Source organism: Andrena cerasifolii, chromosome 2, assembly GCF_050908995.1.
Source record: "Andrena cerasifolii isolate SP2316 chromosome 2, iyAndCera1_principal, whole genome shotgun sequence".
In the NCBI taxonomy this organism is placed as follows: Eukaryota; Metazoa; Arthropoda; class Insecta; order Hymenoptera; family Andrenidae; genus Andrena; species Andrena cerasifolii.
In genome coordinates, this window is record NC_135119.1 from 20798640 (window position 1) to 20826314 (window position 27675).

At 37.6% G+C, this 27675-nt stretch overlaps 6 protein-coding genes and 1 long non-coding RNA gene across 12 annotated transcripts in view; 4 read left to right on the forward strand and 3 right to left on the reverse strand.

The window, feature by feature from the left end:
• LOC143378812 (uncharacterized) overlaps positions 1–5365 on the forward strand; it is a 38866-nt gene extending 33501 nt beyond the window's left edge. Inside the window, exons 6-9 of one of the 2 annotated variants that reach the window (XM_076830797.1) lie at positions 776–1154; positions 1791–1944; positions 2043–2616; positions 2695–5365. In XM_076830797.1, the coding sequence (XP_076686912.1) occupies positions 776–1154; positions 1791–1944; positions 2043–2616; positions 2695–3867 (2280 nt within the window). In that variant the 3' untranslated portion in view covers positions 3868–5365. The remainder of the gene's footprint in view (positions 1–775; positions 1155–1790; positions 1945–2042; positions 2617–2694) is intronic. The other variant, XM_076830798.1, reaches the window with a different exon arrangement.
• A 1811-nt stretch (positions 5366–7176) lies between these two features.
• On the reverse strand, positions 7177–11711 carry Tsp2a (tetraspanin 2A). The gene is made up of 5 exons (XM_076806888.1): positions 11466–11711; positions 10363–10560; positions 8746–8922; positions 8190–8375; positions 7177–7797 (listed from the first exon to the last, which is right to left on the reverse strand). Exons 1-5 carry the CDS (start codon positions 11547–11549, stop codon positions 7720–7722), a joined length of 723 nt encoding a protein of 240 aa, XP_076663003.1. The 5' UTR covers positions 11550–11711; the 3' UTR covers positions 7177–7719.
• A 2443-nt stretch (positions 11712–14154) lies between these two features.
• Positions 14155–15906, forward strand: Scf (Calumenin B scf). Its single transcript, XM_076807411.1, has 4 exons — positions 14155–14288; positions 14613–15180; positions 15284–15399; positions 15482–15906. Exons 1-4 carry the CDS (start codon positions 14187–14189, stop codon positions 15668–15670), a joined length of 975 nt encoding a protein of 324 aa, XP_076663526.1. The 5' UTR covers positions 14155–14186; the 3' UTR covers positions 15671–15906.
• On the reverse strand, positions 14408–15959 carry LOC143366363 (uncharacterized). Of its 2 annotated transcripts, XR_013084724.1 has the most exons (3): positions 15815–15959; positions 14568–15204; positions 14408–14493 (listed from the first exon to the last, which is right to left on the reverse strand). It is a non-coding gene; the product is annotated as an uncharacterized LOC143366363 (long non-coding RNA). The 2 variants fall into 2 exon arrangements; XR_013084723.1 differs by having other exon boundaries at positions 14408–15204.
• Positions 15960–15982: 23 nt separating this feature from the next.
• LOC143366360 (uncharacterized) lies at positions 15983–17929 on the forward strand. The gene is made up of 5 exons (XM_076807412.1): positions 15983–16177; positions 16249–16392; positions 17282–17392; positions 17460–17539; positions 17695–17929. Exons 1-5 carry the CDS (start codon positions 16129–16131, stop codon positions 17836–17838), a joined length of 528 nt encoding a protein of 175 aa, XP_076663527.1. The 5' UTR covers positions 15983–16128; the 3' UTR covers positions 17839–17929.
• A 1420-nt stretch (positions 17930–19349) lies between these two features.
• LOC143366358 (uncharacterized) lies at positions 19350–25414 on the forward strand. Of its 4 annotated transcripts, none has more exons than XM_076807407.1 (7): positions 19432–19612; positions 19827–20057; positions 20569–22102; positions 22189–22630; positions 22755–22970; positions 23036–23265; positions 23365–25414. In XM_076807407.1, the coding sequence occupies exons 3-7, from the start codon at positions 20571–20573 to the stop codon at positions 23492–23494; spliced, it is 2550 nt and encodes an 849-aa protein (XP_076663522.1). In that variant the 5' UTR covers positions 19432–19612; positions 19827–20057; positions 20569–20570; the 3' UTR covers positions 23495–25414. The 4 variants fall into 4 exon arrangements, with proteins under 4 accessions (XP_076663525.1, XP_076663522.1, XP_076663524.1 ...); XM_076807409.1 differs by having other exon boundaries at positions 19947–20057; XM_076807410.1 differs by lacking the exon at positions 19827–20057 and having other exon boundaries at positions 19350–19488.
• Positions 25191–26799, reverse strand: Pole4 (DNA polymerase epsilon subunit 4). The gene is made up of 2 exons (XM_076807413.1): positions 26300–26799; positions 25191–25605 (listed from the first exon to the last, which is right to left on the reverse strand). Exons 1-2 carry the CDS (start codon positions 26540–26542, stop codon positions 25465–25467), a joined length of 384 nt encoding a protein of 127 aa, XP_076663528.1. The 5' UTR covers positions 26543–26799; the 3' UTR covers positions 25191–25464.
• Between the last annotated feature and the right edge of the window lie 876 nt (positions 26800–27675).

Sequence of the window (27675 nt, forward strand, 5' to 3'; positions counted from 1 at the left end):
TTATTCAAGTTATTTGAAGCTAAAGATGATCCCGCGTAGCGCGCAGCTGTAATCGGTGTACATAGTCCCAGGTGAGCCAATCATCTAAAAGCGAAATGCTTTGGGGTGAGTAACTTCTACACTAATAGTTACCGCGTGAAATTTTTCTGGGCGAATTTGAACAAAAATTGTAAAAGTTACACACGAATCAATTTTTCCCTACATTTTTATGGGAAAAATCGTCTTTAATCAGTTATAAAATGTTTTACAATCATCCGATGTTGATGCGGAAATTCCACGCGATAGAAAATGGAATTCTACAGCTTCAGTTAAAATTTTAAGTGAAAATATTGATTCGTTCGAGAGTTATGATGTACACCGTGTTTGAAAATGCAGTTTCGAGATAAACGGCTTCAAAGTGTAGTTCCCTACGCCGATACCGCTCTGCGAGGCCGTTACTCGTGCACTCAATTACGTTCAGCGCTATAAATACCGTAATTATTCAAATTTCTTCACGAAACAGCGTTGTAAATGTTCACAAACCGTGACACTTTCAGAATTAATAATAATAAAGAAATGGATTTTTCAAGATTTCAATAGTCCTACACCCCCGTTGAGTGTCACACAACGATTTCGATGAGACTCTGCAGATTTGCGGAATAGTCGAAAATATTCGACACGTATTCTTTTCTTTATCGGCCATCGTCCACGTCTAGAGAAAATTACAGCATTCCTTACTTTGTAGACTAATTCCCTGTATTATTACTTTACTATTAATAAGTGGTTACTCTTGCAGCTGATTAATTTGAGGCCTTCCTCGAAGGTTCAGGGGAAGCCCAGGCCGACAGGTCGAAGGGAGAAGGAGAATCCAACCGGGCTCGTCACGAAGCTCGGTGGCACGATCGTTAAGGATGGACTAACTACCGTTCACGAAACGAGCGTGATTGGTACCTACATAAATGGCAAGTACGCTCAGGTGCTTCAAAGCTCCTCGAGGATCCTCGCTGGCACACCGCCGATTCCTGAGGGCAAGATTCGCCCGTCGAGTACGCAACGTATTTTGAAAACCATTGGACCGCAGCAAGGGAAACTGAAACCGCAGCTGGAACCCACGCCGACAAGCCAGCAGGAGGAGTCATCGTTACCTCTCGAAGTTCTATTTAGTGCTCCAGCTGGTAAAATACGAAACATTCAATTACTTCGATCTGACTAAAACTTCGCGAACTATAGTTACCTTGCGTAAGACATTTTCATTCATACTAATTAGTTCTAAAATGTAGAAAACACAGTTAATAAATATTAACTAATGTGGATTTTATAAGAAATTGGGAGCTATTTTCTGTGACTTTTCTTTCCAATTGATTGATAATGTTCAATGGCAAAATGTAAGTAAGGGTGTTAAAAAAGTGATGGTCACTGCTTTCAGGGGTGGATCTACGCCTCTGGATCCGTGGAGATTTGTAAAAAAGTGTTGCCGCAAAATTGTTCCATTGAAAATTAATGTTAAATTTTATTTGCATTGTTGAAGGGAACCATATTTCGCAAACGCACTGTTTTCTCAAAAGCCTGAAAGATGGTTTCATCAAACGAAATAATGGATCATTTCATCCATGCAGAACTTTATCAATTTTTTTTTTTTTAGAAAGGATGCGTTTGTAGCATATGGTTCCATTTAGACTGTTTCTTCTTTCAGAATATGTTAATGCAAACAAAATACAGATTCAGGGGTGTAGATTCACCCCTGAAAGCAGTGACCACCACTTTTTAACACCCTGTACACTAGAATGTAATTTTTATTTCCCTACTATCAGGTTCCACTGTGCGAAGCACACGAAAGAATCCCAGTCCTAACTCAGCTCGTCCGAAATTCCGCAACAAAATTAGCGAGGATTACGACAGCGGCGAAGTGCAGCAGGCGAAACCGGGTAAGAATCGAAGTGGCACCACGTCGAGACCAAGCTACAAGTGAGTATCGACCCAAACTACCGTAACAATCGTTCCTCCGTATCAATCCACTGAGATCATTCCAAAAATTGGCTCACCCGCCACTTTAATCCTATTAGAAATCGAAGTCTCCCGGCAACGACAACCGAGGCGCCTGTACCTCGTCGCCGAAGCGGCTTCAGGCCAAGCAACCCGCCAAGTTTGCCCTCGAAGCAGATCGCTAAGAACAAAATCGAGCAGCAGCCCGTGAACTCGAACCCTGCGCCAAAGTTGAAGCTGCCAAGAACGCAGGGTCGTTGGTCGTACAAGACCACCCCTAAACCCAGAGTCGTCATTCGGAAGCAGATCGACGATGACGAGGTGCGTCCGTCGCCGGATGCCAGCACCGCCGAGGGTCCGGTGAACATCGACGACAACAAAACTACTTCTTCGTCCGTGTCGACGTCCACTACAACGACCCAGTCGACCACAGGCCAGGCGGTGAATGCTCAAAGGAAGATCCAGGAGGTTGCGAACGACGACGAGCTGGATCCAAGCGAAAGCGAGGACGTAGCCAGCGTCAGCGTTCAAGACCAACAACATTCCGAGCAGATCCTGCCCATGGAGACGATCAACGTCGAGATCTCAACGGCTGCTGACATGGGCAATGCGTATTTTGAGATCGCCACCATCAAGTCACCGTACACCTTCCAGGTAAGAGTATCCTACAGTGTTTACGGTGTGGTTATTAAGTTGGTTGCCGTATGGTGTAACTGTAGCTGTTGATTACAGGTTGGAACCTTGAGGAACACGCGGTACGTGACGGTCACTTCAACGATAAAGAAGTCGTTCTCGACGGCGGACGCGTCGTCAACGATATCGCCAACAGAGCCGCTGACCGAGAATCTTCTAGCAAACACCGCGGCAGCGTACGAAACTACGCTGCCGCTGGACTCAGCTGTGGCTACTCTCCCAGCTATATCCCTAGAGTCTGGTCAAGCTACCCCGCCTCTGGAGACCTTGACGGAGACGTTCTCCACCACTCAGACGCTGCTGAAGACTCACTTACTGCCAGTCGTGTACGGCGGTAACACGACCACCAAGCTCACCCTGGTGCAAACGTACAACATCGCCCGGGTAGTCACTGCTACTAAGACCCTACCGCCGATGGACATCTACCAGTTCATCCCCAGCAAAGCGCTCAACGAATTCAACTCGAAACTCGACGAAGCAGGGAGCGAGCTCCACTTGGAGTTGGATGTTGGCGACGACGACAGGGACGACGATGATATACCGAAGAGAGTGGTCGCGCCGAACGGTGACATGGACTCCGACCTGGAGCCTTTCAAGTCCATATCCTCGTCGAAGGTGAGGCCAGAAACGCCAGGCAGCTCCATCGAGTCTCAGCTGACTCCGGACCAGCTGGCTCTGTTGAAGTACTTCGGCCAGCAACAGCAACAGGTGATCACCACCTCGCGACCAGTCGTTGTTCTTGAGACTCTGTACGAGTCTCACGTAATCCCCGTGGTGAACAACGGGAACACGTTGTACTCGACGCTATCCAGGCCAGTGGGCACCGTGCCGCGCACGTCTTATGAATACGGGACGTCCACGATCGCGCCGGCTCTGCCGCCGCAATTACCGCAGCAATTGCCACCGCAACTGCCGCCGCAACTGCCGCCGCAACTGCCACCGCAATTACCCCTGTACCCGCAACAGCCACAGTTCACTGTGACGAGCGCCCCTCTGGTCACGCAAACCCTGGCAACCGTCTCCGACTCTAGGATCCTGAAGCTGACCTTTGGAGCGAAAACGGCTTACACCACGCTGTACTCGAGCAGGGTGGTGCCCACCGAGGTCACGACCTATGTTACAACTACCGTACCTGTGCAACCCACCGTCCCAGCTTTTCCTGGTTACTATCCACCGCCCGTCGCCTACCCACCTTTCCCTTTCGTAGGATAGAGTGTTCTTAGCTCACGCTAAGCGTGCCAAGAGACAAGCTTTATGTTGTAGGGTTTGGTAAGTGCAGAAGTGCTCTCCGTTTAAAGTTTAAAAATTCGACGAGTTGACAATTTAAGACGCATGGATCCATTGATAGATGCAGTAAGCTTCTCTTTAGGTCATTTTTGCAATTTATGTGCTGTAGAATTGTTTGTTCTTGAAGGAGAAGGGCTCTGTTGTAAGGGAGGCTATCAGTGACCACGTTGCCAGCAAAGAAGTTGAAGTTAGAAATAGTTTCTTTTCTTTTCGTATTTAGTTATTACTGTAGGGTCCAGGAAAGGATCAGGTTTTTGCAAAGTTAAGGGTATATGAGGATTTCTGTTGAAATATTTTGTAGGTATCCAACTTGTAGAACACTTTGCATTTATGAGATCTTTACGACTCGTTCGTTGCATTAACTCCAAAATTTTTGGCAAATTCCTTGTGCCGTTTAACGTCGATCAGTTTTGATAATTCCTCACTGTTCATATCACCGTTGTTAAATTTTGCAAAGCAACTTTCAATTCCTGTTTTTCATCCAGGAGAACTTCCTCTTCAATAGCACAAATATTTTTCGCCACTTCTGCTGCATTAATAACTCTGTCATCGAATGTACGTCGACCAAACGGCACGTTGATTTGAATGCCTTCGTCATTTTATAATACAAAATTGATATCGAAAACCGAGAGAACTTTTGCACTTGCCGAATATTTATGAAAGGTGGGCAGAAAACGTTCGCATCGATTAACGAAGTGAGCAATACTCACAGTTGGTGTTTAAAAGTTTGAGCGTTGAAGTACAATTTACGACATGTGTTTCAACTCTATTAGGCCTCGATAAGCTTCTTTGCTATTCACGGATTCGGCATTTTAGCTTAATATTATTTAACGTATTTAAAACTTAGCACTTAGGGTTAACACTTAAGGTATACGAGCCATGCTCTGTAACTTTCGAGTAGCAGAGGGTGGAACAAGAAGAAGGACATGTGAAAAATATGTATTCCTCGTCGTTTCTCCAATCGGTACGTAGAAAACGTGTGTTCATTTTCCAAGTGAGCAATATGGTAGAACTCTTTATTCTAGGACTGTTACAAATATTCGAATATTCTAAGAATTCGTATATTCTAAGAATTCAAATATTCTAAGAATTCGAATATTCTAAGAATTCGAATATTCTATGAATTCGAATATTCTAAGAATTCGAATATTCTAAGAATTCGAATATTACGAATATAATACTCGGACGCTATTCGAATAATTAGGAGTATTCGAATATTCACAGTAATCGAATTTGAAATTATTTTCATATTGGCCTTTACAATTATTTGTTTTTCAATCATTTAGATTCGTATTCGGGATAATCCAAAATTCGAACACTTTGAATTATTCGAATACTCAGAATTATTCGAATATTCGAATACTCCGTACGATTCGAATATTGGAATTATTCGAATTTGAAATTATTCGAATATTGGAATTATTCGTATTTGAAATTATTCGAATTATTCGAAATTATTCGAAATTATTCGAAATTATTCGAAATTATTCGAAATTATTCGAATAGTTCCAGTATTCGAAATTTTTCGAATAGTTCGACTATTCGAAATTATTCGAATAGTTCGACTATTCTAAATTATTCGAATAGTTCGACTATTCGAATGTTTACAGGTTTACTTTGTTCGTGCTTTATGATGCGACACGCTACCCGAGATAAAGCCTCAATTATTTCCAAGATACTTAGATACTTTACGATAAAGTCGATAAATATAAAACCGAGAATAAACACGCTGTGCAAAAATACATATAGAATATTTTCAAGCGAAATTTTAGCGCCGTTAAGGTATTCTTTCAGTGGAGACGTACACTTACAAAGACTGATTAATTTTTAACGAATTCATAATAATTACTGTATAAGTACTGAAAATGAATATTATTCTGATGGGTGCTTATAAAACGAAAATGTAAATGGACTTAATTGAGTGTTCTTTATAAGGCGTGCTGCAGTATAACGCACGAGTAATTCAAATCAAACGAAATGGTGATAAAGGCTTGGAATGCACTTCCAGTGATTCCCAAGTCTCCCACGTAAAAGATTTTAGATATTCCAGTATCCGTACTGCAAAGTGTCAATTACGATCTACGAAATGATTGTTCAAGGTTACATTTGATAGAAATATTTATTTAAAAACGATGCCTTTAGACACGATGTTCAAAAGAATGTCGAAAGCCTCATGCTTGATATCCTTATCACCTGAAGAGGAAGTCGAGCTTCGAGTCGTGACATCGGATGCAAAAAAGTTTGATAGCATTAAGTTCATTTCTTCATCATTCTTTGACATCATTTTAATTAGCACTTTCCAGATAATCAATCTATATTTCTTCATTAATCACTGGCTAAATACAGGTAATATCGAGGTGAAGCATTCAAAGGCATTCTCAAGCTATTCTCTAATATCAAAATTTAATGTAAATCTTTGTAAATAATCGTTTCTTCATTTTTCTTCCTTATAATACAAGTTTCCCTGAAACATCGGCTTTACTTTAAATTTGGCGCAAAACCGTCATAACACACAGTTATTTTTATTCGATCAATAATTCGATTAAGTCTTCATATTTAAATTAGTGTTAATTAAGAAAGCACAGAATCATTCGCGCAGCTACATTAAGCTCATTTGCATTCCACAGCGAGTGCTTCGAAGCTCAATAATGGCTTTGCATTTTACGTTACGTTCTACGTTTAATGGTGTTCAATGGTGTTGACGTGTTCGAAGGTGTTCGTATGTTTAATTCGTGCGTAGTATAAAGACACTAGAAAGAAACCAACAATTGACCCAGTCGAATTTCGCAGAGAGCTGTTTTACGTTGCTACTTCTAATCGCGTGGTGCTTAACGACGATTGTAATTGGTCGACGAGCAAATCATTGTAAATAAATTAGGGACCATTACACGGTACTGTATGTATATTGAAAATTTTGTAAATAAAGTATTGTGAAATTAACGCACGCCATTCCTTCCGTTGTACAGGGTGAAACGCTTGAAACTAACTACACATAAATATCCTCGTCGCAGTGGGGGATTTTAACGAGCGACCTATGGGCAGTTGCCCCGCCCAGAAGGGCCCTCAGGGACCCATCTTCCAAAAAAGAATTACGATTCTATCCAAACACTTTTAATTCTGTTATGTATACAGGGTGTTCCAGAGCGTTTACCACCCGGGCCTTTCCCCTAAAATCCGCCACTGCTTCGTTGTATTTGAACTTACGAAAAAGCGTGAAGAAGAAAAACTGTTCAGTTCGAAGGAAGAAAAGTATATTAATCCAGAAATCATTTTTCTCAGGCTTAATTTTAGAAAGAACTACAATTTGTTCCGGTTTCTAAAATCACTCTTATAATACATACAAATGCTATTGCTACTTATAAAATCTTGCGCTGTATCAAGCATATTATCTCCTCGACCTTATAACGAATACAGTCCAAAGAGATGAGAATAAGATAATTAAAAGGGCATACTATAGAAATACTGTAGAAAGCTTCTCGAGCGATGAAACTTCTTCCTACGGAAGGTAAAAATGCTTCTTCGGAACGGAAGAGGTTTGTAAAGTTATATTATAAATTTATCTTAGACTATACTATACGTTAAGATTAAAAAATATAAAGGGTCACAGTGGAAAGTGCTCTTACACCCTGTTAGTCTTTTTCGAACGTGTTGCTGCTTCAGCCACCAGTCCATATCAGCGAAAATTTCGGCTTGCGGAATGGATAGTGCGTTCTCGGATTTAGCTGCGTGAAATGTGAATCGATTTGTATTACGTACGATGGAAACGAACGATGCAGACTAGCGTTTAAACGTGACGGACTCTTCTTCTTTCTTGATAGCTCGGACGAGCGTCGTGGTGAGGGCAGCTATCACTATCTGCAAAGTAGGTCTACTATTAGATGGCGAATTATTCGATCGACGATAGTAGTTACTGCAAAGTACATATTTACGATACACTGCGGAAACTCTCTTGGATTCAAAAATAGTGTTTTGTTATTGCACATCAGTGGAATCAGGCTTAAGTGTATTTTCCAAAATAGATTAATAATTCATTTTTTGTAGGAGTTTAAATAATCGTGACTACTTGCTGTCTAGTAGAAGAGTCTACTATTCTTCTTGAACAGCTGAACAGAGGGTCGTCGTAGAGAAATATTCTAGCGAATTTACTTGAAAACTGAAGAAAGTTAATAAAATATTTCTATTCTATAAAATGAATCTAAAAGGGTGTCCGCAGTCTTTCAGAGGGACACGGAATTTGGGAGGCTTACATGCAGCAAGCACAAAGCTAACGCCAGGCCAGCCAGCCATCCTGATCTGCCTTCCAGGAACCACGAGATCTCATCCACGCACCCGTAGAAGAAGGCGTTCCCAGTAACCGTGTTTCTACATTCGTTGGGCAGCGGTTTCTTCAGTTTCAAGTAATCCATCGGTCCATCGGCACCGCAGCAGCCGATCTATTTTAAAATCTTTCGATGAGCTTATACGACGCTGCTTGTGACGACATTCGCCAGACGAGCTCAGGCGAAGAAATTCTACATCCATCTCGATTGTACACTTTAACAATTCTTTTTCATTCAAAGTGTCTTTTAATTTAAACATCTTCAGATGCATTTTAAAATACATACTTTAATGTAACAACTGTGTAAATTTAATTCGAAAACTAAGAAGATTGATTATGTATTATGGAGTATGTAAATGGTATGTGAAGATTTTTAAATTAAAAAATATTTTCAATGAGTAAAAATTGTCGAAGTTCACTCTAGGTGTATGTAGCCCCTTGAGGCACGCGTGGACTTTCTAGTATCAAGAAATATATCGTCTTACGCTCTCTTGGATTAATCGTAGAACAAAGGATGCCCGCTCGTCGTGGTACTTCTCGATAAGAGCGGTCATGGACCGACGTATAAGCGGCTGAATTTTACTGTCGTAAGTGGAATAGTCGAGGAGTATGCAGGTTCCTACCAAGCCGAGAACGTAGCAGAACATTTGCAGGCCTGCGAACTGGGGGGAACATTAAAAGCAATTGTTGAACGTGCCACGTATTCAGTCCACTCTCATGGTTTTATGCGGGGTGATTCTAAATAGAAACTGGGGCATGCCGTAGCTTGCCTCTAAATGAAGGCAGGGGAAATTGGTAGAGGGAAATGTTGAACAGTTTCATGGGATCTATGTTCCTATGACGATATCTTCTTTTTTTAATTTACTTTTCCGTGTAGAAGACGATGTATTTGTTTTTACGGAGAGGTGCACCCGAAAGCGAATACCTCGTGAGATATTTGGAAATGAAATATGTCTAAATTTCAACTTTCTATTAATCTATATCCTAATTACTACTAGGGCTAGGACTATTCGAATATTTTACAAGTATTCGACTGCTACGAATAAACTTCTAATATTTGAGTATTCGAATGTTAATATTCGAATAGTCCCAGCCTTAATGTGAAGTGGGTCAAAATTAGCTTACAAGATGTCACCCTGACAAATGAACCTAAAGAACTTGGTTTATAATTCACACCATACTATTCGAATACATCAGTATTCGAATACTTAAATATTCGAATAGTATTCGAATACTTGGATATTCGAATACTTAAATATTCGAATAGTATTCGAATACTTGGATATTCGAATAGTATTCGAATACTTGGATATTCGAATAGTATTCGAATACTTGGATATTCGAATAGTATTCGAATACTTGGATATTTGAATAGTATTCGAATACTATTCGAATAGTATTCGAATACTTGGATATTCGAATAGTATTCGAATACTTGGATATTCGAATAGTATTCGAATACTTGGATATTTGAATAGTATTCGAATACTTGGATATTCGAATTATATTCGCCAAATAATGGAGCAACTGAAGTATTCGAATATTCGGATACCGAAAAATTCGACAAATAGTCCCAGCCCTAATTACTACCGATGTCCCTATTACAGCCACTTTATTTATTTTACTTAATGAAAACGTAACGTATAAAGGAGAGTGCACAGAAAAATTATTATTACGTTGGGCTTGTTCTTATTATTATTCCTGCACACTATTCTCGTTTCTATTAATTAAAATGAATAAAATGGCATTAATAGGGACATCTACCCATCTCGTAAGGTGTTTTGTATTCGAAACCCATAATTTATTTATGCGAAAAGGACTTTATGGCTCTGCTAAATGGGTAAAAGTATATGCAGGTGAATCGATGCATTTTTTAAATGATTTTTACAATCACATGCAGATTCACCTGATTAAATCGTGAAAAAATTTCTGTATCATTTCCCAGTATCTCCGTCTACCATTAAAACAGTGTATGGTAGTCAGGCTCTGATATTCTACAAAATTTTCCATCGTCGTTTTCTTTAAGAAAAATCAATCCTGCGGGAATTTTCAAATCCATTCTTTAAGTCAATAAATATTTTAATCGAATGTTTATGCCTTACGATGTAGAGACCAAGGGTGTGCTCCATAAGAGTGACGCCACAACCGACGAATGTGATTATTATGATGAATATCGAAACGGCAAGTAAGATGTAAATGCCGATGTAGAATTCATCCATATCTAGGAAGTCCACCCACTCTTGGAAGCCTGGATCCAGCCTCAGCCACATGCACAATCCAAACATTGCGCTGCCAAGTAGCTAGGAAAGAATGCATAGAATTTCTCAGAACAGATTTCACAGAAACGTAATCCTATGTATCTCTTTAATAAGGACGTTGCGCCACATCAAGTATTGCTAGCCTGTATTAGATCATCTGCTATTTTTCTTTCATTCAAATAGAAAATAAACTATCAAGAATTTATTTATTGTTAACCATTTCAAGCAAGCTACTTTTAACATACTACCCCCGCTTTCTTTTTTAAATGCCCCATTAATTTAACTCGATATCGAGCCAATTAAATTCTAACTCCCTTTAATTGAGCCACAACTCTGCAGGCGATCTAATAAACAGAAATTACAGCATTGTAACGAAAGCCGATACCGCGTACTTTATCGCGCCTTTTGATTTTTAATTTTTAAGCCTACAGCAGTCACAGCCCTCGTATTCGTCACGCTGATAAACCCTGATACGATTGGTAAGCGGCGATCTGACTCACATCGACTCGAATGTAACGAGGATGTATGTTGCAATAAGAAGCGTTTCAATCTAAATTGCCTCCGCAGACACATTTACATGATGCACCCTTGGCGACGCCAAGAATCATTCGCGGTGTACATACAATTACCGCCTTGCAAGACAATAATTGTACGTACACGGTGATGCAATGGCAGCATCCGCTTCAAAGGTGTAGCCTGTAAAGCTTGCAAAGAGGATAGAAATTGATGAAACCACTGCTTAAAAAATAAAATGTGTCTTCGTTGTCCATTTACAAACAGGTGCCCTTTTTGAGTAACATATTTCGGTAAATTAGGTTTTAACTGCCGCGTTATTTTAATCAGCGGTTTTAATTAGTTTTTACATGATCGCAGCGATAGTTTAATAGTTAATAAGTCCTGTCACCGATCGTATACCAAACACACTTGTTTTCATCATTCTCGCTCACCCATATAATGGCGTTCAAGCAGAAAATGATAAACTTTATGCACTGAATTCGTTGCTCCAACTGCGGACCAGTTTTCACACCCATCGTTTAACAATTTTCGTTGCAACCGCGACGTATGTTAACTAGAACTGTGGCCAGTGGTGCGATTAACTTTTTTCGCGACGGTCCCTCAATGAGATAGTACGAAAACGTGGACACCGTAGTTATGAACGTATCCGCCGACGGATACCTGAAACTTCCACCTAGTGTTCTCTTTATCGCCGACAAATATAAGATAACTGGATAAGCACGTCCTAGATAAAAGAGACGCAGCAAGTGACTCATTCACATTACAGAAAAATTATCGTCGCAGAGGCAGCTTTCGGCGAAGAGCGAACAGTCACTTTCTGTCATGCCCTTTTCAGAATGCTGCTCTGGTATTACGGCAACGCTCTGCGCACTAAACCAGTGGTTAAATTGTCTAGGGGCGCATTCGGCATTAAGGGGCGGAAAGGGGGCGATTGGGATTTTAATAACACGAGGTTGCTCATGATTACCCAGAAAGTTCATTAACCCTTGCACGGAAATTGGGTCACTTTTACTCAAAATCGAGTCACAAATCCTTATTCCTCATTTACTACTGTGTTATTTTGACTGAAACTCCTTCATCTCTTTAAATAACTAATAACCGTCAATAATAACTAGTAACATTTTTTTTTAATTTTATTTATTTACCTTTTTAATTTTTTAATATTATTTATTTATCTTTTTAATTTTTTAATTTTATTTGTTATAGAAATTTAGCAGCCCTCAAAGTTATCGCGTTTTTTCGTTGTTTTTAATATAACTTTATTTTTCTATTGGCGGTGTGATAGAGCGTGAAAAACTGAACAATTCTCGTATTTAAAGTTTTGTTTTACCTCGCTCCGTTACAAAGTTATATTGAAAAAACGAAAAACCACGATAACGTTAAGGGCTGATTTTAACCCTTCAGAGCGAATTTCTGTAGAAAGAAATTGTTCCTTGGATACTACAATATGCTTTAGTAGCATCACCTCGCTTCCGGCTGCATCACGTTTTTTGGTTCGCATTGTGTATGTTTCCGATAATATGTATGATCTAAGTTGTAGTTAATTTTTAGGAACTCGTGTGTAGATTAGGGTAGGGTAGATGCACCATTTGTGGCCACTTTAAAGTATTTTACCAGTTTTGGCCACTTTTTAAAAAATATAATATTTTCCCGTGTAAGCAATAAGTGTAACCTTATATTTCTGGCGGTATATTAAACAAAAACAGTGCAATGGCCACAAACGGTACATCTACCCTATTTAATATAAGGGATAGGAAAATGATAGTGAATAAGTTTCTCATCTCAGACGCATAGATCTTCTCATTATTAATATAATATTAGTAGATGACTCATAATGTACATACTGACTGAGACAATCTACAATAATTCGTTTATAATGCAAGGGGTAAACTGTCCTATTACATATACACAATTAACAATATATTAGATATGTTACACCTTGCAAAATACTTCAATAAAGAATGTTGAAGTAACTGATTGAACCGTTCACTTTGGTAAAAAATAAAACAAGAGAATTCCTTTCGCATTGGGTAAACCCGGTAAACGAAATTTTCAGTCTTAGCGTCGTAATCTTCCACAGGAAATTGAAATATCGTGACAGATGTGGGGTCTAAAATTAGACTTAGGGTTCACGTATACACGCGGCGTATGTACGTGGTGTCATTTTCGAACGAGAACGGCTTAATTAACTACCATAATTAGTTAGCCAGATGCTGAACACGTAAACCGTTAGCTTCTAATTTAAAAAGTTACCGACAAGAATAAACATAATTTTATCGATCGGAATTACAGTCACTGATCAGATAAAGATATGCATATTTCCTCTGTCATTATACACACTCATCGTTGCAATTGGTTAAAAAAGTTACATTGGTTTTTCGTTAGAAATTTCATTACAATTAAAGTTTTATGTATGTAACCAGATAACGTTGTTTCATGAGCAGTGGAGTGTTGTATCGCGGTTAATCCTTGATTCGGCACTTTTATTGCATTTCTGTCATCGCACACCTGCCTTCATTCGCGCTTAATCACTTTCTTCCCCTTCTTATCTACACTATCTTCCTTATTCTTCCTCATTCTTCCTTCCTCTCTCTATCACGCAAGTATTTACGTTATGGGCTCTCTCATACTCTTCGCATCAAAGTATGCGCGCCACAGTATATAACCAAAGTTCCCTCAAAACTTAACCGTACAACGTATGATTTCTCCAGAATGGAATTTCACGATTTCTCATGAAAATTCCACCCGTTGTCCCCTGTATATAACTCCGTTATCGGCAATCACGTGGGCCAGTCTCACGTAATCGTAAGCGGGTTGATTTGATAACGTCCAGCCGGTCCAGCCCATTCAACATCCTACGAGTATAAACTCGGTCATGATGCTCGCGATATGGAGCAAAGGCGTTCCAGCATCAGCATCAGAAATGGTTTCTGAAACGAATATGCATGTAGCTGAGGGAGGTGGGGATGCGGCGTCAAGCAAGACGTTAAGCTTTGCTGATGTGGAAGTTCCTGTAAGCCGAACGATAGCTTCTCTGAATTCGCTCGTCAACGTTATCCCCGTTGACGCTTTTCAGCGTTCGAAGCTAGGATTTTTCAGCGGTTTGCTCAGCTCCCGGCAGCTGTTTTACTCCTCTGGTGTTTACGCGAGTTATGCAAGAATTCATGCTTTTCCAAATTCTCATTGGTTTTTCCGTGTTGGCGACGGCGATCCCGAAGCCGGACAACGAAGACAAGCCACGAGTCGTCCACAAGGTTCGTCCTCGGTTTTCAATTACTTTAAACTTTTCGGAAGTCGTCGGCTCTCATTTAATATCTCTGAAAATGAAAGAAATGGCTATCCTTAAAATGGAAATGGAAATTTTCAACACATAACCTTGCCTCCGTTATATTTAATTGAAAAATTGCGTATCTTATACATCCGTGGTTTTACGAAATGTGGAATATTTTGATTCCCAGGCTGTTTATTAAAATGGATAATATATGCATTGTTATATTATAAGCAGGTCGTTAGTTTCAATAATGCATGTCTACCTGTACGCGTTCAATTCTAGTTTCTCTAACTAAGTTTTATCCCAGGAACCGAACGACGAAGAGCATTATGTCAATTCTCAACATAATCCAGCCTACGATCACGAAGCCTTTCTGGGCGAAGAAGCGAAAACTTTTGATCAGCTAACACCTGAAGAGAGCACAAGGAGACTGGGCATTATAGTGGACAAGATAGACAAAGATAAGGATGGATACGTCACCGGAGAGGAACTTAAAGACTGGATATTGTATACGCAACGACGTTACATAAGATACAACATCGAAAGGCAATGGAGATCGCATAATCCAGAGGAGAAGGAGAAACTTCCATGGACAGAGTACATGGCAATGGTTTATGGGGACATGGATGAACATGAGGTAGAAAATCAGGAAAAATCCAAGGACAGCACCTTTTCGTACATAGCTATGCTTAAGAGAGATCGTAGGCGCTGGACGGCTGCTGACCTGGACGGCGATGATGCCCTTACTAAGGACGAGTTTGCTGCCTTCCTTCACGCGGAAGAAGCAAATCACATGAAGGACGTCGTAGTGTTAGAAACTATGGAGGATATCGATAAAGATGGAAATGGCAAAATATCTCTCTCCGAGTATATTGGTACATGCTCCGTTTTATCTGAAACTTAATACAGAGAAACATCGATTAAAACGTTTGTGGAGAAGGTAGTTTTATAAGAAATAAGGGATACTTTTCATTCTAGGTGATATGTACGATGGTGTGGAAGGGGAAGGTGAACCGGAATGGGTGAAAAATGAGAAAGAGCAATTTTCTATGTATCGAGATAAGGATGGCGATGGTGTCCTGGACTTCGACGAGGTAATATATAATTTTATGTTAACTAGAATTGCGTAATTATATTGAGATGATAGATTCAAGTCAATTTTTAACTTTTCCTCAGGTCAAGACTTGGATTATTCCAGCCGACTTTGATCATGCGGAGGCTGAATCTCGACACTTAATATTTGAAGCGGATACAGACGCAGACCAAAAGCTTACGAAGGAAGAAATATTAGATAAATATGATATTTTCGTTGGCTCTCAAGCAACTGATTTTGGAGAGGCGTTAGCCAGGCATGATGAATTTTAATAAAACTTCCTGGATAATTATCCAATGATACTTTTATAAACGAACAAAGAAAACGCATTTAAGAATTAAAAACAAAGTGTATAAAGAATATTTATCTCTACCAGTAGACTAAAAAACTTTTTATAATGTCTAATTTCTACTTACCTCGTAACGTTACTACTAACAACCATTTATATCTTCTACGAATGTAAATATATGTCAGTCATTTGAATAAATCACAAATATTTTGAAGGTTTTTTTTTCTGTGATGCAACTAAAACGGCAAGGAAATTCGCGCTTGTGATGTTGGCGACGGTTTATTCTTTATGTATAGACGAATGAGCGCGATCTTTGTGCAGTACTATCTAGTACACTATCAGATAAATGATAACTATACCTAATGGCGATAATTTTTATCAGATAAAGCTGTATTTCTAGAGCGAACTGATCGGGATCAAGACTGTTTTTACAAGGAGAAAATGAATTTCTCTGTATTTTTAATGATCTGTGTTGGATCTCTGTCATTAGGTAATTATATTTCAAACATTTCAACCATACGAAACTCAAGAAAGGGTCATTAAATGCATTTATTATTTAAGATGCAGCAGTTTTAGAGGACAAGAAATACTGCTTTCAGTACACTTGGATAGCACCAATGTTTAATAATAAACTTGAAAAGTATGAGTGTCCAGACAAAGACGAACATTCAAAAGTTCCTTGTTTTGAACCTGTAATATATACAGGTAAGATGTACATGTATCATAAGACAATAGTATTAAGGGGACCTTCCGGTCTAAAAGTCGATATTTTTTTTTTCATTTTTCGAATGTTCAATCTTTTAGGAATACGTGTTTAAAAGAATTTGTTGAAATTCGTAAAATTCCCGAAGTTATAGGCATTTGAGTAGCGGCAAATGCATGGGCAACGACTGGCCACTCGGCGCCCACGTAAAACTTTAAACGCGTTTTTCTCGAAACAGTGTTCTCAAAATGGTGGGACCTGTATTTCCAAAAATTATTATCCGATTCGACTGAAACTTTTTTTATTTTGAAGAATATACTTCTGGCTAGGGGGGATACCAGAAAATAATATAAAAATTTATAATTTTCAAAGCCGTTGAAAGGGTGAAAAATATAAGGGAAAAGTGAATTCAAACTTCAAGTGCCGTTATTTTCTTAAAAATGTCATTTTGCATTTTTTGTCTGGTTTCCCCCCTAGCCAGAAGTATATTCTTAAAAAATAAAAAAGTTTCAGTCGAATCGGATAATAACTTTTGGAGATACCGATTTGGATCAATTTTTTGACGCCTTGACTTTAACGACTCCCCAGTGCCGTCTGCAATGATTAGTTATAAAACAAAAAATATATTTCTATAATTTAGGACATCCTTAATACCATGCAAAAAGTCCCATTAAATTAAATATATCGTAGTTTTCCTTTAATTAATTCCTAAAGATCACCTATTTTTTGGGCTCTAGACCGGAAGATCCCCTTAATGTTTGTACATGTAGCTTTACATATGTTTGAGAAGAAGGCGTTATTAATATTGTTCACTTAGAATTCATTTGTCTACGCGATATATTATTCCTGTTTGATAATTAGGAAAAGTATTGAAAATTATACAAATTTCAGAGGATGAACCAGATCCGCATGAGTTATGGGAAAATGAAAATACAACTATGATGTGTTCTTTGACGTCCGGCAATGTCTGTCTAAGATATACTTTTGTGTTCAATAAAAATAGTAAGTATACATTACACAAATGACAATGGGCGTGGAATAAATTGTAAGAAGCTGAAACTGATTGCAGTTGTTAATACAACTCTATTCTGTGGAAAGGCAATAGAAGATCAAGCAACACCTATCACATCGGGATGTTATCAACAAAGTGTGAGTAATTAAATAACTTTATCTAATGCGTATTTTACTGACTGAAAGCAGTACGTTGCGTGTAAACTCGTCAACATTTTGCAAATATTTGTTAACGACTTGTTGCTTTTAAAAAACTGTCGAATTTGATTGAAATAATATACACATTTTTACAGGTGGATGGTTACGTAATCGAAGTTTGTGCTTGCGAATCTAGGAAAGGGAAAGAACCTTGTAACTCAACAATGGCAATAAAGTATTCCATTGTACTAATGATTATAAGTTTAGCATTCGTAATTGCTAATTCTGTTTATCGCTAATTGTGATTAAGAATTATTGTATTAATTGTATATTACCACGATTTTTATTAATTTTGATATGATATAATATATAAAACATAATTTAAATCTATTTATTTATTGCATGCACTGTGGGAACACGCTTTAAAACGGAATAACTGTTTTAAAATTGGTCCAAACTTCGACTGGAGTTTTTTTGAGAAGCTAGAAGGATTAGTTTACTAAGTAGGTGACGTGTTTTGTCGTTTGAAAAGAAAATGTAATTGGTCGGAATAGCGAAGAAAATTGTGACGGTCGCTTTTTCAACTTTATTATCTAAGCCTGTAATGAAATTTTGAAAATCGCGTTTGTAAATTGGTTGATGCAGAAACAAGCGATAGGCATCGAAATATGTAAAATCTTTAGGTTTATTACAGTTATTCCGACCAGTTGTATTTTTTTTCAAAACGACGAAACACGTCACCTAGTAAAATCCTTCTAGCTTCTGAAAAAGACTCAAGTCGTTTGGACCAATTTTAAAAAAGTTATTCTGTTTTAAAGGATGTCCCAATACTTTTGCCCGGCACTGTTTGTTCCTTACAGAGGTGTATCTAGGGTGGGGCAAGTAGGGCTCGAGCCCCGGGCGCCAATACCGGGGGCGCGCAAAAAAGCCGAAAGAAATAGTGTTTCTTGAATAAATTTATTTGGCTGGTTAATGTTAGTAGTTTACGCTTGTTATTCGTGTGCTTCGCATGCCTCTTTAGAGCAGCTTCGAAAAACTTGCTGCACTTTCGGCTACATTTGCCTCCAACTTTCATCTCTTCCGCCCTTCAGCTCCATTTTCCTTAAAAGGATTATCTAAATTCTAAATAAAATGTTTTGTGTGATGAACACTTTTAACAACGAAGTAGAACAGAAAAGATGGAATTGGAATGATATGCATGGGAAGAGGAGGGGCGCAAATTCTACGATTGCCCTAGGCACTGTATACACTAAATACGCCACTGGTTCCTTATGTACTCTTTTACTTTCAAATTACTTATATTACTACTTCGAACAATAGAAACAAACAACTAACGATATAAATTAAATCATTTCATTCGTCAATATGATTATCTTATATACAACGAACTGACAATATCAAATACCATTAGTATAGTTGTTATAATTATATAATAAATATTGCAGTTAAATCATTATTTCAATAAAAGTCCCTCAAAATAATAAAATCAGTGAATACGAAAGTACACAGCGTAATTATACGTACCATATTAGTAGTAAATTACACAAAGAACAGCGGAAATGCACAAACGAATTTTGAAATTCAAACGCGAGCACCCTGATGAGCCTAGTAATAATAAGAACGCGTTTCTAGTAAAAAGGCGCTACACTCTTATCGTTTTAAAAAAAAATCAGGAACTATCGTGCTTAATTGTTTTCGACGAAACATCGAAGGGGCATATAATACAGGAATAGAAAGTCTCCTAAAGAGAATTACGTCAAGATCCTATATATCGAAGCCATAACGGTCCAGCATTTGGACATATCCGTTTATCTAGGAACTTTTCGCAACAGTGTTATATATGCATGGATGTTGTATACAGAAAGAAAACTATTTATGTGATCCGTTTATGAATCTGATGGTGCGGACCACGGGCAAATACAAGTGACTGATTTTGTATTAACCGCATGGTATGCAGTTTAAAATTGTATATATCACTCGAGTGTGATAATCCCCTTTTCGACACATTAAGGAGCCGTATGCTTTCACTACAATGTAAACTGATATTTAACGGTGATATACTTGCCGATGAATGTAAGTGCTGCATCGTCGTACACCTGCTATGATCTCGCAGAGAAACATTTGTTTTTAGGTTACTAAACTACCTATACGAAGTCGATTCATACATTGCCAGCAATTTAAATTAAACCTTCTTACATCGACGTTGCTTCCTCCAAGCGCGAACCTTTTTATATTCCTCCCCATACATGACCCATAAACAACTTCTGCTGTCTTACATTCTTTTCAGAGAAGGAGACGAAAATTTCGTATCTAACGCATTGTTGATTATCTATGTCGCTCTAAGAAACACTTATGTCTGATAGAATAAGTCTCTACCGCAAAGTACTGTCGTTTTATTTCACAATAGGCTAACCCTTTTGGTGCGCTGAGCTTCGGCGGTGAACATGTGCCATGGGCAGAGCATATTTATCGCAAACACTGATAATTCTTGTTGAACGTATGTACACGCGAAAAGAATGTAAGTTGATGGTATTCGTGCAATGATTCAGTTTATACAGACACGTGCACGTATAAGCATCAATATGTATGCGATCACATTTAATGGAGATGCACTGTGCGTTACTGAGACGTCTGGCGGAACGCCACAGGGGTAAGAGAGGTACTCGTCTTCGAAGGGTATAGTTCCCAAACTCAGCGTTGTTTCGCGACAGGACCACTGAATTCTCACAAGTCGGTATTGCAGTTTGTATAACACGAATTCCCATAAGGCGTTAGATCAGATGTATAGAATACACCTGACATCACTGGCGTTAGGTCTATCCTATATTTCGGTTGTGGTTCAACCTTGGGAACTATATAACGCGATGCTATATGATCAGAGTCGATGTTATCGCATCCGCCACTCCTTCTACTTGCTATCTTCTCAGTAATGGCACAGTATATAAGTTCATAGCACTGAAAGGGTTAAAAATGTTTTGTTACGAGAATATGGACGCGTGTTTTAGATGAATATATCTTTCTCTTTACAGAAATGTACAATATGGCAGAGCAACAACAATCGCCTCCTGGTTTCAAGCGCATGTCCTTAGATAAAATTATTGAAGCTATGACCGCAGACTTGGAAAGCTCCAATGGTCATTATGTTCAATTCGGCGTAAATTCGCAACAAGCTACGTCCCCTAATTGGGGAGATTATTCGTCGAGTCAAGCGAGGCATTACATTACTAACCAAACGCCGCATTCTAATCCATCTGGAATGCAACCACCGATGACATCGATGGGTGCCCCTCTTTATATGCAAGATATGTCGAATTACGACACAGGGACGGACTCGATTTACTTTCCGTCCCAAGCAGTAAATCACTTGGGTATAAATGAAAACAATGATCTGATTGGTACGATAGACGTCGGAGGAGGAAATTACATAAATGTGATTTATGGGAACGCGTCTCAAATCATGGCAGAGCAATGTCAACTTCCGAATATAACACCCTACAGGAATCAAAATATAATGGACCGAGAGTATGGTCTTTTCAATGATCGGCATATAACAGTACCAACCGAGTTGCCAACTCAGAATTTCAATGGCAAACAGCTAATTGATAATTTAGTTGGTAATTGGGTGCCTAATCAATCTGGTACTTACAGCCCCTTCGGAGGCTCTCCAAACGTGACCCCGGTACCACAATTAAATGCAGACGCCAGAGAATCTGAGGAGTTACCGAGAAATTCTACAGATTCTCAACACAAGAAGCCTCGCGCAGTAGCGGAAGTTAAACCTATGCGTCCTTCTTATTCCGATGTTTTGACAAAGTCTGCTCCGACGCCTCCGTCTCCTTTAACAATTCAATCTGTAAAACCGAAAGCTGAATCCGTAAGTAAGAAGATATCCAATAAAAATTCCAAGAACAAATCTAAATCTGCAGCGTTAAAGAGGCAGAATTCATCCGGAAGCGATGATCATAATTCTCCGAAGATACAAGCGCCGAGAAAGGTTTTGGAGAAGAATAATTCGAACCTCCCGAGGCGTTGGGTGTCGCTAGACAATCTTGGTTCGCAAACTGAATCTCACGAAATAAATACCTTCGATAGATCTAATCAATTTGAAAAGAAGAAAGTTTCCAAGACGGTTAAGAAACCGGAGAAAGGAGAGACGCTTAATAACTCGAAAGTTCAAAATAGTAACTCTAAATCCATTGGAAATGTTCCTAAACGACCTATACAAATAAATAACAATTTGAACACGATAAATACTTCCAGCCAAACTGTTTCCCCCGAAAAGATGGAGAAAAACCAACAGATTATAACTAAAACGAATAAGGAAGAAAAGAAAGTTACCAAGGAGAAGAATTCTAAACGTTTCCAAGCTGAGAAAGCTCAGCAGATTAAGAAAGCTCAAAGAAATCGAAGAAGAGAGAATAGAGAATCTCCGGTTAAAGACTTGTATAAAAATATAAATAAATATGCCAGTCGTTGGAGTAAAATTGGATTAAAAATATTTCATTGGTTGCTACACTTAGTATCCGACGTAGTTAGTATGAGTGCCAATCTCATTATTCAGCTGTAAGTAACATTTAAGAAACCAAAAAAAAAACGAAATTTGTAAGTTATAAGAAATACATCCCAGTATTTGTATGTCTATGTTTTAGTGGTAAATGCGGATGGTATCACACCATACTGTATTTAAAATACTCATGGGTTTACATAGCTATGACATTTTCAAAAATTCGCATCTTAAATGCCGTTGGTAGACAATTAGATAATTGGTTTGGAAATAGTAAGTTCGCATTCTGGCGTAAAATAAAAACCAAAAGCGAAGAAAAGGAGGAAAATAGTAATTGGATACGCGGCGGTCTCGAGAGCAACATTGCGCTACCTAGTACCGGCGAGGAAGCCATGAAGAGATTACTAGCCTGTAAAGGAAAGGACCCTTACAGTATACTTGGTGTAACACCGACATGTTCAGATGACGATATTAAAAAGTATTATAAGAGGCAAGCTTTCTTAGTCCATCCGGACAAAAATAATCAGCCTGGTGCAGAGGAAGCGTTTAAAATACTTGTACACGCATTTGATATAATTGGTGAACCGGTACTACATACTTTTTATATTCATCGTAAAAAAGCTTGCTCGTGAAATAGAATAAAAGTTATTCACAGTATCCTTCGTGAAAAGTAGATCCGCTTATAATGACGTTATACTTTCAATATGTTAGGAACGCAGGCAAGCATTTGACCAGACTCGGCAAGTCGAAGCAGCGTGGGGCGAATTGAGCGATTTACTCTCTCAGCTTCACAGAAAGATGGAGCAGGCAGCGAATACAATAAGGTGTACGAATTGTGGGTTGAGGCACAAAAGAATTCCTACGCAACGCCCCTGTTACGCAGCGCGATTTTGTGCTCAATGTAAAATACGTCACAGCGCGAAAGAGGTAATTATTATTATAACTGGACCAAAGGATCATGCTTCTAAATAAATTATTGAAATTTCGAATAGGGGGACATTTGGGCAGAGTCTCGTTTAATGGGTTTCCTTTGGCATTACTATGCTTGCATGGAAGGCGCAGTATACGATGTCACTGATTGGGCAGCTTGTCAAGCTGGTAATTTGAAACATCTAAGAGCAAATACACATAGCGTTCAATACAGAATTGTCTTGGGTCAGCGACCACCGTCGCAAACAGCCAACAATGGTAAAAAGCGACAACAAATAGACCCAAACACAAGGTATTGTTGCTCTAAGCTTTTATTAACTATTCGCAAATGATGCTGCAGTCTCTGATACACACGTAACATCGCAAATTCTTCTTTTTTTTTATCGAGCAGCGAGGCAGATTTCGAAGACTTTTTAAATAATCTGTACAACCACAGCAAGACCGGAGCTTCAAATGCACCAGGAGATCAGAACTCCTTTAGGGGAGATTCTAAGCGACGTAAAGCCAAACGTAAGAAGTAAGAAGTATGGCAAGTTACTTCCTAATCTTTTAGTATCCGTTATGTATGATTATACAGTAATATACATACTTCTCTAATGAATTTTCATATTTTTTTTCTTTAAAAACGATATTCATGATATCCAGTGACTTTAGCACAATACTGAAATTATAATAGAGTTTTAAGAAATATGTATACAATAATTTTTGTCATTAAAGATAATTGGATTTTTATTTTCGTTGTAATGAATTAAGTTTATTTTTAGAAAATGAACTTTCTTCATTAGAGTAAGGAACTTTATATAGATGCGAAGCAAAATTTATTTCATAAATCCGAGCTAAAGCATTCGTTTCGGATTGGCAGATTTGTTTGAAGCTGATTTTTATATGAAAATTTGAACTGATTTTTAATGAAAGTAGCTTATGTTTTCGTAGTATATTAAGATATAAAACTTAAATTTGTTTTAAAATATAAAGGTTCGTACTAGTAGACTATAACATACTAGAAATGTTAAAATGTATTATAAATTGCAATTTCAAAGAAAATGGAGATTAATTCTTAACCCGAACAAAATGAAAATTCCATATAGGGTATGACTCATTTTCACATTCGCAGCACAGATTGAAAATTGAATTAATGAAAAGATAAGTATTACAGAAATAACAACGTCAATGCTTGTCAGAGTATAAATGACCTTTAAATTCACCCCGAATCTATAATACTCAAGAAATATTAATGTTACGGTAGTATTTTAATATATATAATATGCAAAAGTAAAGTGAAAATAAGTTGTACTAAAGATTTCGCCTGACTTTAATGAAACCGAAAAGCAATGAAGGAAATTCAAAATCTGTATATTTCAAATCGCTTTAAATAATGTGTCCACTTTCAATAAACTTACGAATGTAATAACCATGCAATACAAGTATACAAGATTTTCTATTACAAATCATATGAACTTTTATAACATGCTTTATGTCTGTTGATTTTTCGAGTGCAGTTAAAACAGTAGCCCCTGCATGTAATCGATGTATATATTAACAACATTATAAAGTAACAGTCCGTGTCTCCTGGCCTTGTACGGTTTCGCATCATTATTATTTACTGTAAGTTATGATCTCTAAATGTTTGTAATTGGTAGCGTAAAAGTTAATTCATTGGCGTCTATAAGAATAAGACTGATTCTTTTTCTCTTTGTGTTATCCATAAGTTACGTGCTAGATAGAAATGTTTAAAATACTCTTATTTCGCGTGAATATTCATTGAGACTTCACCGAGGAAAATTTCGAGGATTTATCCTGTTAAATCGCATGCAAATGCTATAATTAATACTATTAATTACTATTTAAAGTTAAAACGCTAATCATAATGTACAAATTTCATTCTGCATTATACGAGATACGCTACTAATAATATACATACAATTAACAAAAGTAACGTTAAAATATTTGTAGGACTGTGTTAATGTGTACGTTATTAAAAAGTTTTATTTATGCGCTTTATCTGTATAATAAAATTTCTGCAATTCTTTGTATATGCAGATGAAATTACACGAATGTGTATCGAATGAGTTTTACAATAAAAATACACATTAAATATACAGCTTTTAAAATTTAATTTCGAACGTAATGAGATATCTTCGACTAATACCTTTGTCTTTGTTACTTGAACAAATTAACAACTGTGTCTTTGTGCTTGAGAATTTATAATAAAGTGACTTTATGTAATTTCCATGCAGTTTTTGTATTTTTATTTCAAAAGCTTTCAACTGCCGATTCAATCACGGTAAGCTTTAAAATTTAATTACAGATCGTTCTCACTTACATGTACCGCATGTATAATACTTATTTTAATTCTTCCACTTTAAAAGTACTAAGTTTTATTCCAGGTGCCTTACAAAAGGAATTCTTATATATTTTACACTCGTTACAAGCTGCTTCTTTCTTACATATAAAAATATAACTTTGCTGCAAAGATACAAAAATCATCAATTCAATTCAGCATCCCTTCTAAAAACACAAGCGCATCGATATTATCAATCGCGCTTTCTATATCTCGTTTTTGTACCGTCTTCTTTTTCGTTTGTGCAGTGTATTTATAGGATTCTTTAGCAAGAGCATCGATAAAAAGTTCCTGCAATAAAAAGCAAAGTTAATGGGCTGCTGCTATACGCGAAACATTTATGTGTAATTGCGTAAATTTAAACTACAAAGTATTGCAGTAATGTTAGCGTAAATCTGAGATATATTACTGTATAATTTCTCGTCTATTACAACATAATTATGTTAAGTTGGGGAATATGAGACATCATTTTTTCATTCAGATACAAAGCGTAAAAATTGTTCAAGGTAGTTTCTATGTGACTCTTTGTATTCTTACCCATAATCCAACATCGTTATTCTACTTTGATAGGTACCATTGTACCAAGAGATCTAAAGAGTATGTAAACAGCATTTCATATACGTAAGCCTAATGCATACATTTCACTATACAACTGATTTTAAACAAACGTACTGTGCCCGGATGGAAAGAAGTCGGTCGAGAAACTCTAGGGTCCGAATAGTATATCCCTATTAGCCGGCGCGACAACGTTGACAAATACAAAGTAAGCAAACGGGACATGGGCGGCGGGAGCCAATGCGAGCAAAGAACCCCTCTTGCCCCTGTGACATTTCAACCGACTTCTTTCCAACCGGGCACAGTATGGACTACTTAGAAACGATCTTCAGAATATCGAAAGCACATAATACATCGCGATATCTAGTCATTATTACGGCGTAGAAGAAATATTACATTAATACACTAGTGAAATATGATTTACAATTACCGTGGATTTTGCGATTAGGAAAACAGCTTCTTGGTTAACCATGTTCACTTCAGGATCCATCTTAATAATAGTCCTTATCCTACCTAACGGTAACTTCACCAATTTCTCTTTCTGTTCTTCATCAACACGGATGCTGTTCTCGATCTCTTCTTGAGAATCATGAGAATTTTCTCCCCCGGTGCTGGTACCACTTTCATTCAATTCCCTGTCACTCGCGCTTCCCTCGTTTTCAAAACTTGCCATGTTTACATTGATTCCGAATTTCCGACTGACTGATAGGGGTGTTCGATTCCGATTCGATTCTTTTGGTTAAAAGATCGATCTTATGAATCGAATTTTTAGAAGCGGGCACATTCAAGAGCACCTAATTTTAGTTATTACTTATTATGAATTTATTTATTAGTACTAGCGTGGCCTGTCGTCATTTGTTATAGATGTACTTATACGGTAGTTGTTTGCGGCGTCGGTTCTTGTGTAATTATTTATAAATTCAATCGTAAAAATGCCAGTTTGCATTGTGAAAGGATGTAAAACTATATAGGACTTCCATGAAAAATTCGAGACAGGAGGAATTAAAAATAAAAGTACATTATTCAACAGTATGTTAATGTACTTAAGGTATAAAAAAATAATACTTCGCAAAGTAAAAGAATATATTTTAATAAACTTGTATTGTTTTCTAATCACTAAATATATCGTGTTATTATTGATCCTTCATATCAAAATTTCAAAGATATACATATTACTTATAAAAATATTTATGCTCTTTATAAAACATACAGACAAAATTATTATACGATTCACAGTTAACTTAAAGTGTACGAAATCTATATTAAATCTTCATAATTTAGATAACTAAGTATTTTTTCAATGCAGTTATATGGTAACAGGGAAATCGTTAATAAAGGGAAAATAAAAAATTTTACCACCTTTTTCTATAAACTCTCTTTTTCAACATGAATTAGAAGTGTTCTAGACGGGAACTTGTGCCTTGGCAGTGCCCTCGCCATATCCATGAAATACTGTAAAATGTTAGCGATGAAAAAAGCCAATCGTGGTAAGCTATTCCACAATCGAATCTCGATCGGCCACAATCGTTTCAGCCGTGGTACGTACTACCGCGATTCATCGATCAGATCTCGATACGATTCGATTACTCGATAACTTATCGACTAGCAATTACGATACAAAAAGTACATACCTGAATATAAACATTTATATTTATTTGTCAACAAGTTTTTCATTATCTGATAAAAAATTGTATCGATCTCCTATAGAATACAATCCTGCGTTCAATTTTATATTTTACAATACTCGAAATATTACGTATACGCTAGGGTATAGCGACATAAGATACAAATTTTCATTTCCAAATG

Bases quoted from the DNA above. Each gene is read 5' to 3' on its own strand.
- Tsp2a (XM_076806888.1), bottom strand. From the start codon at position 11,549: ATGGGTGTGAAAACTGGTCCGCAGTTGGAGCAACGAATTCAGTGCATA. The intron at 10,561-11,465 runs GTGAGCGAGAAT...ATTCTTTCCTAG, and splicing joins GCTTGAACGCCATTATATGG to CTACTTGGCAGCGCAATGTT. The intron at 8,376-8,745 runs GTAAGACGATAT...ATTTTAAAATAG, and splicing joins TACGATTAATCCAAGAGAGC to ATCGGCTGCTGCGGTGCCGA.
- Scf (XM_076807411.1), top strand. From the start codon at position 14,187: ATGCAAGAATTCATGCTTTTCCAAATTCTCATTGGTTTTTCCGTGTTG. The intron at 14,289-14,612 runs GTTCGTCCTCGG...GTTTTATCCCAG, and splicing joins AGCCACGAGTCGTCCACAAG to GAACCGAACGACGAAGAGCA. The intron at 15,181-15,283 runs GTACATGCTCCG...TTTTCATTCTAG, and splicing joins ATCTCTCTCCGAGTATATTG to GTGATATGTACGATGGTGTG.
- LOC143366360 (XM_076807412.1), top strand. From the start codon at position 16,129: ATGAATTTCTCTGTATTTTTAATGATCTGTGTTGGATCTCTGTCATTA. The intron at 16,393-17,281 runs GTAAGATGTACA...TACAAATTTCAG, and splicing joins TGAACCTGTAATATATACAG to AGGATGAACCAGATCCGCAT. The intron at 17,540-17,694 runs GTGAGTAATTAA...ACATTTTTACAG, and splicing joins CGGGATGTTATCAACAAAGT to GTGGATGGTTACGTAATCGA.
- LOC143366358 (XM_076807410.1), top strand. From the start codon at position 20,571: ATGTACAATATGGCAGAGCAACAACAATCGCCTCCTGGTTTCAAGCGC. The intron at 22,631-22,754 runs GTACTACATACT...TCAATATGTTAG, and splicing joins TTGATATAATTGGTGAACCG to GAACGCAGGCAAGCATTTGA. The intron at 23,266-23,364 runs GTATTGTTGCTC...TTTATCGAGCAG, and splicing joins CAAATAGACCCAAACACAAG to CGAGGCAGATTTCGAAGACT.
- Pole4 (XM_076807413.1), bottom strand. From the start codon at position 26,542: ATGGCAAGTTTTGAAAACGAGGGAAGCGCGAGTGACAGGGAATTGAAT. The intron at 25,606-26,299 runs GTAATTGTAAAT...TTTTTATTGCAG, and splicing joins TCCTAATCGCAAAATCCACG to GAACTTTTTATCGATGCTCT.